Source organism: Indicator indicator, unplaced genomic scaffold, assembly GCF_027791375.1.
Source record: "Indicator indicator isolate 239-I01 unplaced genomic scaffold, UM_Iind_1.1 iindUn_scaffold_96, whole genome shotgun sequence".
Classification (NCBI taxonomy): domain Eukaryota; kingdom Metazoa; phylum Chordata; class Aves; order Piciformes; family Indicatoridae; genus Indicator; species Indicator indicator.
Window position 1 is genome coordinate 73,358 of NW_026539213.1, and position 14,428 is coordinate 87,785.

A 14,428-nucleotide genomic window follows, 5' to 3' on the forward strand; every position below is an offset into this window, starting at 1 on the left:
AAGATCTTCCTCAGGAGGAGAGCCTGAGGGAGCTGAGGGCTCTGGAGCTTGGAGAGGAGGAGCCTGAGAGGTGACCTCCTTGCTGGGGATCAAGATGTGCAGGGGGAGTGCCCAGAGGCTGGAGCCAGGCTCTGCTGGGGGATGCCCAAGGACAGCCCAAGGGGCAGTGGTGGAAGCTGAGCCATAGGAAGCTCCATGGGAACAGGAGGGAAAAGTTTTTCCCTGTGAGGGTGCCAGAGCCCTGGAGCAGGCTGCCCAGGGGGGTTGTGGAGTCTCTCTCTCTGGAGATAGTCAAGACCCACCTGGCTGTGTTCTGTGTGCCCTGCCCTGGGTGCTCCTGCTCTGGCAGGGGTTGGACTGGGTGATTTCTGGAGGTCCCTTCCAGCCCCTCAGCTTCTGTGAAACTGTGACTTGCAGGTTCATGTACCTGTAGTAGAGCAGAGATTGCATTCACCTGACTCTTCCCCTCTCAAGTGATTATCAGAGCTTTGATGGAGAAATACTGCCTCAGGCAAGCATCTCTAGAAGCCAGAGGATGTTTTGGTCTGACCTGTAATGATTCCAAGGGAACAGAAGCCCAAAAGACAGGATACTGTTCCCAGAGTGGGGGGCTTGGCAGTCTGGTGTGGTTTGTTTGGGTTCTACAGTCCTCTGCCCAGCTGCAGTCGAACTGGAGAGAGGGCTGTGGAGAGGGGCAAGAAGAGAAGCAGTGGGGTGTGGAGAGGGGCAAGAAGAGAAGCAGTGGGGTGTGGAGAGGGGCAAGAAGACAAGCAGTGGGGTGTGGAGAGGGGCAAGAAGACAAGCAGTGGGGTGTGGAGAGGGGCAAGAAGACAAGCAGTGGGGTGTGGAGAGCTCAAGGGAAAGAGGACTGCCTTGCTTGGGAGCAGCACTGGCAGCCTCTGAGTTTCGTTATGTGTGGCTTTACTCCTGAACCTGGTTAGCTGTGTAATGAAGACTCCTGTGGTGCTCTCAGTCTTAACATAGAATTGTTAGGGTTGGAAAAGGTCTCTAAGGTCACTGAGGCCAAGCATCAACCTAACACCAGCACAACCACTAAACCATGTTCCCAGGTGCTGGGGACACATTTCCGGAACACCTCCAGGGATGGTGACCCCACCACCTCCCCAGGCAGCCTGTTCCAGTGCCTGACCACTCCTGCAGGAAAGAAACTCCTCCCAATATCCAACCTAGACCCCCACTGGTGCAGCTTGAGGCCATTTCCTCTCATTCCACCCCCTGACACCAGGGAGAAGAGGCTGCCCCCACCTCACCACAGCCTGTTCCAGGATGGAACGGTGAAGGCTCCACATGGAGCACAGACCTTGCCCAGCTTGTTTTTCATGATGTTGGAAGAGACAGAGTGACAATGGCCATTTCACAAGAGCAGTCACCCATGAGGCTGCTCCACAGTGTCCTGGCACCTGGGTGCAAGCACAGCTGCGCCCAGCTGGCTGCACTCCCAGGTGTGGACACACACTGTGCTTAAGACTAACAAAAGGAAGAGGAAACACCACCACCAAAACCTCTTTTCCCTGTGTTCTAAGCCTTGGAAGAATTCCATCTAGTCAGATGTTCAGTCACTGTACTGAGATGTTAATTGCCACACCCTCCCTGCCAGCCCTTCCTGCCCTCGGGTGGTCAGTGACTGGCAGTCGCCTTCTTCTCTTCCTGCAGATAGTGCACATCCTAAACATGACCTCTGCCAAGATTGTTTCCTTCCTCTTGCACCCTGAGGAGAGCCTTCATTCCCTCCAGATTCGGATTGAGTTAGAAACTGGAATAAGCACAGGAAACCAGGAGCTGCTGTTGGAAACAGGGATCTGCCTGGACCCTCGGAAGCCTGCTTCCCAGTGCGTTATCGACGGCGTGGTAAGAGCCCTGCTGCTCCTCTCCTGGCTGTCCTTCTGAGGGGGTTTAAGGCTTGTTTTTTAATTTTTCTTCACAAAGTTCAAGCAGGGAAAGTGCAGGAATGTAACTAAATCACTATAGGGTGGAAGAAAGCAAAGTCATGGTTATTCAAATCACTTCCATTGGAGAGAGAGGAAGGTTTAAGAATCTCAAAACAAGGTTGGGGAGTTGGGGAGTTCTCAGCTTGCTTGCTGGGCTTCTGTCTGCTGCTGCTTCTTTTCTGGCTGAAGATAACACACTGACCTTGGCAAGCTAAGCCTAACAGCCTCTCTGCTTCTTGACTCTCTGCCTTCTGCCAGGGGGGGATTGCTTCTGGCTGGGGGGGAGGCCCCTTGGGGGAAGCAGAGGGGGCTTGGTTGTGCTTTTCTGTTGATTGTACCTATTTGTGAATGTTGTGACTGGTGTCTGTTTGTACAGATCCATTGCATTGCATCCTAGACTGTAGATTTGGTTGTCAATACAGCTCTCATTTGCTGCCAGGCTGAGCTGGCCTGGTCATTGTCAGTGTGGGGAGGGGATTTCAGCTCTCACACTGTTACAATCTTTCACAGTCTCAGAGACTTCCAAGTCTTGGGGAAGAGAAATTGCTGCAGTCTTCTTTCCCTGTAGGCAGTTTTTAAGGGGAGCTACTCTTACAGCCCAGCATTGTTTTCTTCATTGGATAACACTGGATTCTGACAGTTATGCTCTGACTGTTCCCAGGGATCTATCCAAATCACTTCTCTTGCTAAGAAGAGTGTCTGCCCACAATCATACAATCACAGAATGAGTCAGGGTTGGAAGGGAGCACAAGGGTCATCCAGTCCCAACCCCCCTGCCATGGGCAGGGACACCTCACACTGCATCAGGCTGGCCAGAGCCTCATCCAGCCTGGCTGCAAACACCTCCAGGGATGGAGCCTCAACCACCTCCCTGGACAACCCATTCCAGGCTCTCACCACTCTCATGGGGAAGAACTTCTTCCTCACATCCAGTCTGAATCTCCCCACTTCCAGCTTTGTTCCATTCCCCCCAGTCCTGTCACTGCCTGATAGCCTAAAAAGTCCCTCCCCAGCTTTCTTGGAGCCCCCTTCAGATCCTGGAAGGCCACAAGAAGGTCACCTCGGAGCCTTCTCTTCTCCAGACTGAACAGCCCCAACTCTTTCAGTCTGTCCTCACAGGAGAGGTGCTCCAGCCCTCTGCTCATCCTGGTGGCCCTTCTCTGGACACCTTCCAGCATGTCCAGATCCCTCTTGGAACAGAGGCTCCAGACCTGGACCCAGAGCTCCAGGTGGGCTCTCAGCAGAGTGGAGCAGAGGGGGAGAATCCCCTCCCTGGCCCTGCTGGCCACACTTCTCCTGCTGCAGCCCAGGCTCTGCTTGGCTCTCTGGGCTGCAAGTGCTCACTGCTGGCTCCTGCTGAGCTTCTCCTCCCCCAGCACCCCCAAGGCCTTTCCTTCAGGGCTGCTCTCCAGCCAGTCCCTGCCCAGCCTCTCTCAGTGCCTGGGATTGCCCTGCCCCAGCTGCAGGACCTTGTCCTTGGTCTTGTTGAACCTCCTGAGGTTGGCTTGGGCTCAGCTCTGCAGCCTGTCCAGGTCCCTCTGGATGGATCCCTTCCCTGCAGCCTGTCCAGCTCCCTCTGGATGGATCCCTTCCCTCCAGCCTGTCCAGCTCCCTCTGGCTGGATCCCTTCCCTCCAGCCTGTCCAGCTCCCTCTGGATGGATCCCTTCCCTCCAGCCTGTCCAGCTCCCTCTGGCTGGATCCCTTCCCTCCAGCCTGTCCAGGTCCCTCTGGCTGGATCCCTTCCCTCCAGCCTGTCCAGCTCCCTCTGGCTGGATCCCTTCCCTCCAGCCTGTCCAGGTCCCTCTGGCTGGATCCCTTCCCTCCAGCTCCCTCTGGCTGGATCCCTTCCCTCCAGCTCCCTCTGGCTGGATCCCTTCCCTCCAGCCTCTCCAGCTCCCTCTGGCTGGATCCCTTCCCTCCAGCCTGTCCAGCTCCCTCTGGCTGGATCCCTTCCCTCCAGCCTGTCCAGCTCCCTCTGGCTGGATCCCTTCCCTCCAGCCTGTCCAGCTCCCTCTGGCTGGATCCCTTCCCTCCAGCCTGTCCAGCTCCCTCTGGCTGGATCCCTTCCCTCCAGCCTGTCCAGCTCCCTCTGGCTGGATCCCTTCCCTCCAGCCTGTCCAGCTCCCTCTGGCTGGATCCCTTCCCTCCAGCCTGTCCAGCTCCCTCTGGCTGGATCCCTTCCCTCCAGCCTGTCTGCTGCACCACACATCTTGGTGTCATCACCAAACCTGCTGAGGGTGCACTCAATGCCTCTGTCCATGGCACCAACAAAGATGTTGAACAAGCCTGGTCCCAGCACTGAGCCCTGAGGGACTCCACTTGTCCCTGGCCTCCCCTGGCACTCTTTGGGTGCTGCCATCCAGTCAGTTCTGTATCCATCTCGTGGTCCACCCCTCAAACCCATGTGTCAGCAGTCTGGAGAGCAGGCTGTGGTGTGGGAATGTGGTACATCCTGAGACAGGATGTAAGCAGGACCCTTCTGGGGCAGTGGGAGCTGTGCCTGGGCTTCCTCTGATGTCTCTGCCTTTCTCTTTTCTCCCCAGAGAGGCTGGGATAGCTACATGGTCTATTTGTTTGACAAAAGCAAAGCTGTCTACGATGGTCCCTTCGCTTCTCGGAGCTTGTCTGACTGTGTCAATTACATTGGTAAGTGTGCTGGGGGGCAGCTGAGAGCACTGCTGCTTAATGGGCAGTGGGGGCAGGCTCTGAAGGCTCCAAAACCACTTTCAAAGCAATCAAAGAAAGCCTTTCCCCCCCTAGATTTGGATAGAAATCCAGAATGTCATTGGCAGGTTCAGTGGAAGGTGCTGTTGAGCACAGCAAACTCCAATGCCAAGCAGTGCAGGAGCAGCTGACAGTACACAGAACTCCACCAAGCCAAAGCCTTCTCCACACCACCAAATCAGACCCAAAGCCCAGGACTCCTCCTCTCCCTGCACCTGGGGTTTACCATAAGCCCCAGGATTCTGTTCTTCCACCCCAGAGGAGGCCCAGACAGACCAAGATTGTGCAGAAAAAATCTTGTCTGGCTCTGAATGGCACAGCCAAGCCTGGAACCATCCTTCCCCCCCCTACTCCAGATAAGGAAGTTGACTGCATCCAGGGAGAAGAGAGAGAAGAAAAGAGCAGAAATCAACTGTGCACTCCCTTTTTATAGGGAAAGGTGCAAGAGAAAGTTTTTCCCAGAAAGAGTAATTGGCCATGGGATGTGCTGCCCAGGGAGGTGGTAGAGTTACCACCCCTGGAGGTGTTCAAAACAAGATTGGATGTGGCACCTGGAGCCATGGTTTAGTTGTCAGGAGGGGTTAGGTGATAGGTTGGACTTGATGATCTCTGAGGTCTTTTCCTACCTGGCTGATTCTGTGACCCTGGAATGGGTTGCCCAGGGAGGTGGTGGAAGCCTCATCCCTGGAGGTTTTTGCAGCCAGGCTGGATGTGGCTGTGAGCAACCTGCTGGAGTGTGAGGTGTCCCTGCCCATGGCAGGGGGCTTGGAACTAGATGATCCTTGTGGTCCTTTCCAACCCTGACTGATTCTATAAGTTGTAGAGATCCAGAAGGCCTCCCTTCAGCCTCCTCCAGCTGAACAGCCCCAGTTGCCTCAGCTGCTCCTCATGGCACCTGTGGTCAGGACCCCTCACCAACCTCATTGCCCTTTTCTGGGCATGCTCCAGCCACTCAATGTCCCTTTTGGAGTGAGAAGGTCAAGACTGAACCCAGTAGTTGAGGTGCAGCCTCCCCAGTGCCCACTACAGAGATAAGATCACTTCCCTGCTCCTGCTGGCCACACTAATTCTGATCCAGGACAGGGTCATGGATCACAGGTCTGGGTTGGAAGGGACCTGCAGGAGATCCACCTTGCTGACCATCCATCTGAGTCACACTTCCTAAGCCTGCCTGTGAGGATGCTGTGTTAAAAGCCTTGCTGAAGGCAAGGTAGGCAATGTCTGCTGCTCTCCCCTCGTTGTCCATCCAGTCATGCTCTCATAGAAGGCTGTCAGAGTAGTCAGACCTTGGTGAAGCCATACTGACTACTTCTGCTATCCCTGTTAGAGCTGTCAGGGTTGGAGGGGACCTCTGGATTCATCCAGTTCCAACTCCCCTGCCATGGGCAGGGACACCTCACACTCCAGCAGGTTGCTCACAGCCACATCCAGCCTGGCCTTAAAAGCTGCTCCACGTGCTTTGAGGTAACACACCCCCAGAACAAGCTGTTCCATCACCTTGCCAGGGGTGAAGGTGAGTCTGACAAGCCTGTAGTTTCCTGAGTCTTCCTTCTTGCCCTTTCTGAAGGCTGGAGTGACAGTGCCTTTCCTCCAGCCCTCAGGCACCTTGCCTGTTCTCCAGGACCTTTCAAAGAGTCTGGTCCAGCAATGTCTTCTGCCAGCTCCCTCAGCACTTGTGGCTGCATCCTATCAGGACTTCCAGACTTGTGGGTATCCAATTCATTGAACTGATCTCTGACTTGATCCTCCTCAACCAAGGGAAAGTCTTCCTCCCTCCAGGATTTTTCTGTGACCTCCAAAGTCAGGGACTCCTGAGGGCTGACTTGGGTAGCAAAGAATGAAGCAAAGAAGGGATTCAGCCACTCCTCCTCCTCAGCTTCTCCTTCACAGTGACACCTGCCTCACTTAGCAGCAGGCTTTTCCTTTTGCCTTGACCTCAGCATCCCTGGCCAGGTTCAGTTCCATCTTCCTTTCATCCCTGTACACTCTGGACAGCATTCTCATCATCCTCACAAGTGGTCAGTTCCTTCTTCCACTTGAGTGTTTTCAGAAGCTCCCTGCTCAACCATGCAGGTCTCCTGCTTCCCTCAACTGACTTCTTGCTCTTAGGGATGCACTGATCCTGAACTTGGAGGAGGTGGTTCTTGAATAACAAGCAGATCCCTTGAGCCCTCTACCTTCCAGAGCCTTAACCCATGGGATTGTTGTAAGAGGACAAAGTAAACCTTCCTGAAGTCCAAGGTTGGAATCCTTGATTGCCATCAGCACCAATCACATCTCTGTGTCATTGGAACATCTCCAGGGATGGGGATTCAACCACAGACTCACAGAACTGTCAGGGTTGGAAGGGAGCTCAAGGCTCAGCCAGTCCCAACCCCCTGCCATGGGCAGGGACACCTCACACTCCAGCAGGTTGCTCACAGCCACCTCCAGCCTGGCTGCAAACACCTCCAGGGATGAGGCTTCCACCACCATCCTGGGCAACCTCTGCCAGGCTCTCACCACCCTCCTGGCCAACAACTTCTTCCTCACATCCAGTCTCAATCTCCCCACTTCCACCTTTGGAACTACCCCCTGGGCAGCCTGTTCCAGTGGTCAAGAAGCCTTTCAGTGAAGAAATTTCTTCTAATACCCAACCTAAACCTTCTTTGGGGCGTTTTGAGGCCATTTTCCTCTTCTTCTGTCACTTGTTGAGGTGGAACTTCCTGTGTTGTAGCTCACATCCATTCCCCCTTGTTAGAGGGAGAAAAGGCCAACACCCACCATGCTCCAGTCTCCTTTCAGAGAGCTGTAGAGAGCCACAAGGTCTCCCTTCAGCCTCCTTTTCTCCAAGCTAAAAACACCCCCAGTTCCCTCAGCTGCTTCTCATAAGCTATGTTCTCCAGACCCTTCCCCAGTTCCAGGGCCCTTCTCTGCACACAGTGGAATCTTTTGGATCTCTAGTAGTTGATTTAATGGAGCAGTGAAGTTTTCTGAGCTTGGACCAGTCCTTTAGATAGAGTTTTGGGATGAAATCCCTCACAAGTCCTGCCTTGGAGTGTGCCCTGTGGCTGCCAGTGCCAGTTGGCCAAACCTCTCAGTGAAATCAACACTCCTGTGGCTGTGAGCCTGGCCAGTGGGGAAGAGAAGGCCAATAAGGCTCTCCCAGCCTTCCCTCATGGGAGAGATACTCCACTCCCTTCATCATTCTTGGCCTCTCTCCTTCTCTGTTGTACTGGGGAGCCCACAGCTGGCCCCAGATGGGACCCAACCCCACATGGGGAGCTGTCATGTGGAAAGATGATAGGCAGCATCCCATAATAACTGAGCAGATCTTCTCTGCCTTGATCCCTTAGGGGACTGGGAGTCTAAAGATGGGAAGTCCTTTTTCTCAGCTTGCTTTTCATAGAATCATAAATCAAGCAGGTTGCAAAAGACCTCAGAGCTCATCAAGTCCAACCTCTCCCCCAGCACCTCCTGACAACTCACCCCTGGCACCAAGTGCCACATCCAATCCTTTTCTGAACACCTCCAGGGGTGGTGACTCCACCACCTCCCCAGGCAGCACATCCCATGGCCAATTACTCTGTCTGGGAAGAACTTTCTCCTCACCTCCAGCCTAAACCTCCCCTGCACAGCTGGAGGCTGTGTCCTCTCCTTCTGTCCCTGGTGCCTGGGAGCAGAGCCCAACCCCCACCTGGCTACAACCTCCCTGCAGGTAGTTGTAGAGAGCAATGAGGTCTGCCCTGAGCCTCCTCTTCTGCAGGCTGAACACCCCCAGCTCCCTCAGCCTCTCCTCACAGGGCTGTGCCCCAGCCCCCTCCCCAGCCTTGTGCCCCAGACCCCTCCCCAGCCTTGTTGCCCTTCTCTGGACACCTTCCAGCATCTCAACATCTTTCTCAACCTGAGCAGCCCAGCACTGGACACAGCACTCCAGGGGTGGCCTGAGCAGTGCTGAGCACAGGGCAGGATGAGTTCCCTGCTCCTGCTGGCCACACTCTTCCTGCTGCAGGCCAGGATGCCATTGGCCTTCTTGGCCACCTGGGCACACTGCTGGCTCCTGGTCAGCTGCTGTCCCCCAGCACCCCCAGCTGTCTGATCTGTGCTTCTCTTGCCCACAGTGCAGGACAGTAAAATCCAGCTGCCGATTCCCCAGCTGCGGAAGGTGTGGGCAGAAGCAGTCCACTACGTGATTGGGCTGAAGGAGGATTACAGCAGGCTTTTCCAGGGCCAGAGAGCTGCCATGTAAGTGCTTCCTCCTCCTGCAGGAGACTCATTTGCATGCAAAGGCAGAGGCTGTTTGCACAGAAGCTGACATAGAATCACAGAACTGTCAGGGCTGGAAGGGAGCTCAAGGCTCAGCCAGTCCCAACCCCCTGCCATGGGCAGGGACACCTCACACTCCAGCAGGTTGCTCACAGCCACCTCCAGCCTGGCTGCAAACACCTCCAGGGATGAGGCTTCCACCACCTCCCTGGGCAACCTCTGCCAGGCTCTCACCACCCTCCTGGCCAACAACTTCTTCCTCACAGCCAATCTCCAGCTCCCCACTTCTACTTTTGCTCCATCCCCCCCACTCCTCTCCCTCCCTCACACCCTCCAAAGTCCCTCCCCAGCTTTCTTGGAGCCCCCTGCAGATGCTGCAAGGCCACCAGAAGGTCTCCTGGGAGCCTTCTCCTCTCCAGCCTGCACAACCCCAACTCTCTCAGGCTGTCTGCAGAGCAGAGCAGCTCCAGCCCTCTGCTCCTCCTCCTGGCCCTTCTCTGGACCCCTTCCAGCCCCTCCACAGCCTTCCTGGCCTAGGGGCTCCAGACCTGGACCCAGAGCTCCAGGTGGGCTCTCAGCAGAGTGGAGCAGAGGGGGAGAATCCCCTCCCTGGCCCTGCTGGCCACACTTCTCCTGCTGCAGCCCAGGCTCTGCTTGGCTCTCTGGGCTGCAAGTGCTCACTGCTGGCTCCTGCTGAGCTTCTCCTCCCCCAGCACCCCCAAGGCCTTTCCTTCAGGGCTGCTCTCCAGCCAGTCCCTGCCCAGCCTCTCTCAGTGCCTGGGATTGCCCTGCCCCAGCTGCAGGACCTTGCCCTTGGCTGCTTTCTAGCCAGTCTTGGGGTGTTTTGGTTACTCCAAGTTTTGCAGCTCTCTGTTCTTTTCTATTTGTACCTCATAAAAGGCAGGGATAGCCAAGATGGATTCCCCAAGGGGAGATCATCTCCTGCCTGGCTAATCTGATAGCCTTCCATGGAACCAGGACCAAATGGGTGAGGTGAGGGATGTCATCTGTCTTGGCTTTTGATATTTTCTCCCATTATATCTTCATAGAAAAGCTCAAGAAATGTGGCCCAGAGGTTTGGTCTGTGTGAGGTGGATTGCAGACTGGCTCCACAACAGAGCTCAGAGGGCTGTCAGCAGTGGCACAGAGTCAGCTTGGAGGCCTGTGGCCAGTGGTGTCCCCCAGGGATCAGTGCTGGGCCCAGTTCTGGTCAATATCTTAATCAATGACCTGGCTGAGGGCATTGAGGGGACCCTCAGCAAGTTCTGATGGTACAGAACTGGGGAGGGTGGCTGACAGCCCTCAGGCTGTGCTGCCATCCCAGGAGAGCAGGACAGGCTGGGAGCTGGCTGCAGGCAAACCTCATGGAGATCAACAAGGACAAGGTCAGGGTCCTGCAGCTGGGGAGGAACAGCAGCAGGCACCAGGACAGGTTAGGAGCTGCCCTGCTGGAGAGCAGCTCCAGGGAGAAAGAGCTTGGAGTGCTGGTGGGCAGCAAGTTCTGCATGGCACAGCAAAGTGCCCTTGTGGCCAGGAGAGCCAAGGGGGTCCTGGGGGCAGCAAGCAAAGTGTGGCCAGCAGGGCTGGGGAGGTTCTGCTGCCCCTCTGCTCTGCCCTGCTGAGAGCACAGCTGCAATCCTGTGTCCAGGTCTGGGCTCCCCAGGTCAGGAGAGACAGAGAGCTGCTGGAGAGAGGCCAAGGGAGAGGCAGGAGGAGGAGTTGGGGACTTGAGCATCTCCCCTGTGGAGAGAGCCTGAGAGCCCTGGGGGTGTTTAGTGTGGAGAGGAGAAGGCTGAGAGGGATCTGCTCAATGTCTGTCAGTAGCTGAGGGCTGGGGGGCAAGGGGAGGGGGCCAGGCTCTGTTGGGGGGTGCTCAGTGATAGGGAACAATGGAGACAAAGTGGAACAGAGAAGGTTTCAGCTCAACATGAGGAGAAACTTCTTTGGTGTGAGGGTGCTGGAGGCCTGGAGCAGGCTGCCCAGAGAGGTTGTGGAGTCTCCTTCTCTGGAGCCTTCCCAACCCCACCTGGATGTGTTCCTGTGCAGACTGCCCTGGGTGACCCTGCTCTGGCAGGGGGCTTGGACTGGGTGATCTCTGGAGGTCCCTTCCAACCTCTGCTGTACTCTGAGACTGATATTTGGGCTGGGAGCTTGTTCCACTCCAGCAATTTCATTGCCCAGTGCCTGAGATGGATAATAACTTGGAAAAACTTGAACCTTAGAGGTCCCAGAGTGGCTGAGGGTGGAAGGGACCTCTGGAGGTGATCCTGTTCAACAGCTCTGCTCAAGAAGGGTCACCCAGGGTTGGTTGCTCAGGACCTAATCCAGATGGGTTTAAAGGATGGAGACCCCACAAGTGTCAGCACTTGGTCACCTGCACTGTGGAAGAGAGTTTCCTGATGTTCAGAGGGAACCTCCTGTGTTCCCAGCTTTGGCCATGGCCTCTGGTCCTGTCACTGGGCACCACTGACCAGAGCCTAGCTCCATTCCCTCTGCACCCTCTCTTCAGGGTGTGGTGGTTGAAGGGGCAGAGAGCTTCCTCTGGTGCTCAAGAGGGGCAGGAGAAGCATGCTCACACAAATGGGATTGGGTGGTGATGGAAAGCTTGCAGGGAAAGGCTGCTCACAAACTGCACAGAGCTACAGTGACCTAGGGGGGAGCAGAGCACAGCAGAGAAAACACAAATCCACACACAAAACATTAAGCCAAAGCTTCACACAAAACTCCCTTTACACCAGGCCAGCCCATGCAGATCAAACCCCCAGGGCTCTTCCTTCCCCTCCTGGGGTTCACCATCAGCCCCCAGGGCTCTTCCTTCCCCTCCTGGGGTTCACCATCAGCCCCCAGGGCTCTTCCTTCCCCACCTGGGGTTCACCATCAGCCCCCAGGGCTCTTCCTTCCCCACCTGGGGTTCACCATCAGCCCCCAGGGCTCTTCCTTCCCCTCCTGGGGTTCACCATCAGCCCCCAGGGCTCTTCCTTCCCCCTCCCCCACTTCTAGACTGGTTTCAGGCTGGCCAGACCTGAACTGCTCCCCCTTTGTTTCCCCTTCCCGAGGCCCTTCAGGGTCATAGCTGCACAGTAAAAATAGCAGGAGATGAGAGATGGCTCCCCTGGGAGGAGAGAGGGGAGAAAGGGGAAGAAACTGACTTGTCAGCCAGCTTCATAGGGGTGCAGGCTTCAGGGGAATTGTGGGAATTCAGCCCAGAATTTCCTGTGTCCACCCTCTGGGCTGGACACTCTGGACACTGGAGGTCTCAACTCTGTGGCCCTCCTAAAGGCAATCAGCCCCAAACTGCCCCAGCTGCCCACTCAACCATCTCCTCTTCAAGTGCAGTTGTCCCAATTCTGACAGCCTTACCATCATAGGAGAGGTATTCCAGAGCCTTCATCTTCACTAGCCTCCCTCCATGTCTCTGGTGTCCTGGGGAGCCCACAGCTGGCCCCAGATGTGGTGCCCCCCAGCACTGAACAGAGGGAGGGGGTCACATTCCTCCTAATGTAGCCCAGGACAGTTCTAGCATAATAAGTGGAAGTGTTCACAGGATCATGGCTCACAGGAGGTGAGGGGTTGGGAGGGACCTCTGGAGAGCTTCCAGTCCAAGCCCCTGCCAGAGCAGGAGCAGAGAATCCAGCACAGGGCACACAGGAACACATCCAGACAGGGCTGCAAAGGCTCCACACAAGGAGACTCCACAACCTCTCTGGGCAGCCTGCTCCAGGGCTCTGGCACCCTCCCACTCAAGAAGTTCCTCCTCCTGGTGAGCTGCAACCTCCTGGGCTGCAGTTTCCATCCCTTGCCCCTTGGCCTATGCCAGGGCACAAGTGAGCAGAGGCTGTCCCTGTGCCTTCCTTCCTGCCCCCCAGCCCTCAGCTCTTGACAGACATTGAGCAGATCCCTCTCAGCCTTCTGCTCTGCAGACTGAACAGCCCCAGGGCTCTCAGCCTCTCCTCCCCAGGCACTGCTCCAGGCCCTTCAGCAGCCTTGCAGCCCTCCCTTGGCCTCTCTGCAGCAGATCCCTGTCCCTCCTGACCTGGGGAGCCCACAACTGGATGCAATATTCCAGCTGTGGCCTCAGCAGGACAGAGGAGAGCAGAGGGGGAGGAGAACCTCCCTGGCTCTGCTGGCCACACTCTGCTGCATGCAGCCCAGGACCCCCTTGGCCTTCTTGGCCCCCAGGGCACATTGCTGTGCCAGGCAGAACTTGCTGCCCCCCAGCACTGCCAGCTCCTTCTGCTTGGGGCTGCTCTCCAGCAGATCCCCTCCCAATCTCTAGGTTGGTTCTCTCTGTAGGGTTCTGTCCTGTGGTTGAGTCACAGACTGGGTAGTGTCACCCATCCCAGGTGATAAAAAGCATTGCAGCATTGCCCAGGGGCAGTGTGTGCTGCAGAGTCCTCTCTGCTAAGAAACACTCAGTGCCACAAAGGCTTTCACTGAGCTTGCCAAAAAATGGGAAATGAGGAGGGAGGACCTTGAGGTTCTGCTGGCTGAGGATGTGAGGCTGAACCTGGGCCCCCACTGAGACTTCCTGTTCCAAGCAAGCTGCAGAGGGACTGCTTCCAAAGGCCTGCAGTGATAGGATGAGGGCAATGGTTTGAAATGAGAGGAGATTGAGATTGGATGTGAGGAAAAAGCTCTTTACAATGAGGGTGGTTGAGCACTGGAACAGGTTGCCCAGAGGGGTGGGAAGAGTGGTCAGAGATTGGCACAGGCTGCCCAGGGAGGTGGTGGAGTGCCCAAGGCTGGAGATGTTTGAAGGTGGTTTGGATGTGGTGCTTGGGGCCATGGCTTAGGGGTGAGCCTTGCAGAGTAGGGCTCTGGGTTGGCCTTGGTGATCCTGAGGGGCTTTCCACCCTGAATGTTTTGATGGTGCTGTGACTGATTGAGGCCCCATCCCTGGAGATCTTCAAGGGGAGGCTGGAGAGGGCTGTGGGCAACCTGATCTAGTGCAGGATGTGCCTGCTGAGTGCAGAGGGGTTGGGCTGGATGAGCTTTGGAGCTCCCTTCCTGCCTAAGTCCTTCTACATGATTGTAAGGATCTTAGAAAACATTTTGCTTGCTCTGCCTTGGGGGTCCCTCTCTTCTCCCAGGCAGCCAGCAACAGAACAAGAGGACACAGTCTCAAGCTATGCAACTTTAGGCTTGATCTTAGAAAGTAGTTCTTCACAGACAGAGAGATTGGAATGGGCTTCCAAGGGAGGGGGTGGGGTCAATGTCCCTGGAGGTATTTAAGAAGAGCCTGGATGAGGCACTTAGTGCAAGGGTCTAGGAAGGCCTTGGGGGTGCTGGGGGAGGAGAGGCTCAGCAGGAGCCAGCAGTGAGCACTTGCAGCCCAGAGAGCCAAGCAGAGCCTGGGCTGCAGCAGGAGAAGTGTGGCCAGCAGGGCAGGGAGGGGATTCTCCCCCTCTGCTCCACTCTGCTGAGAGCCCACCTGGAGCTCTGGGTCCAGGTCTGGAGCCCCTAGGCCAGGAAGGCTGTGGAGGGGCTGGAAGGGGTCCAGAGAAGGGCC

General features: G+C 56.1%; 1 protein-coding gene across 1 annotated transcript in view; it reads left to right on the plus strand.

The window, feature by feature from the left end:
• Positions 1-14,428, plus strand: part of CHUK (component of inhibitor of nuclear factor kappa B kinase complex) — a 56,328-nt gene that overhangs the window by 16,550 nt on the left and 25,350 nt on the right. Inside the window, exons 10-12 of the mRNA XM_054398730.1 lie at positions 1,675-1,869; positions 4,494-4,596; positions 8,775-8,898. Of these exons, the coding sequence (XP_054254705.1) occupies positions 1,675-1,869; positions 4,494-4,596; positions 8,775-8,898 (422 nt within the window). The remainder of the gene's footprint in view (positions 1-1,674; positions 1,870-4,493; positions 4,597-8,774; positions 8,899-14,428) is intronic.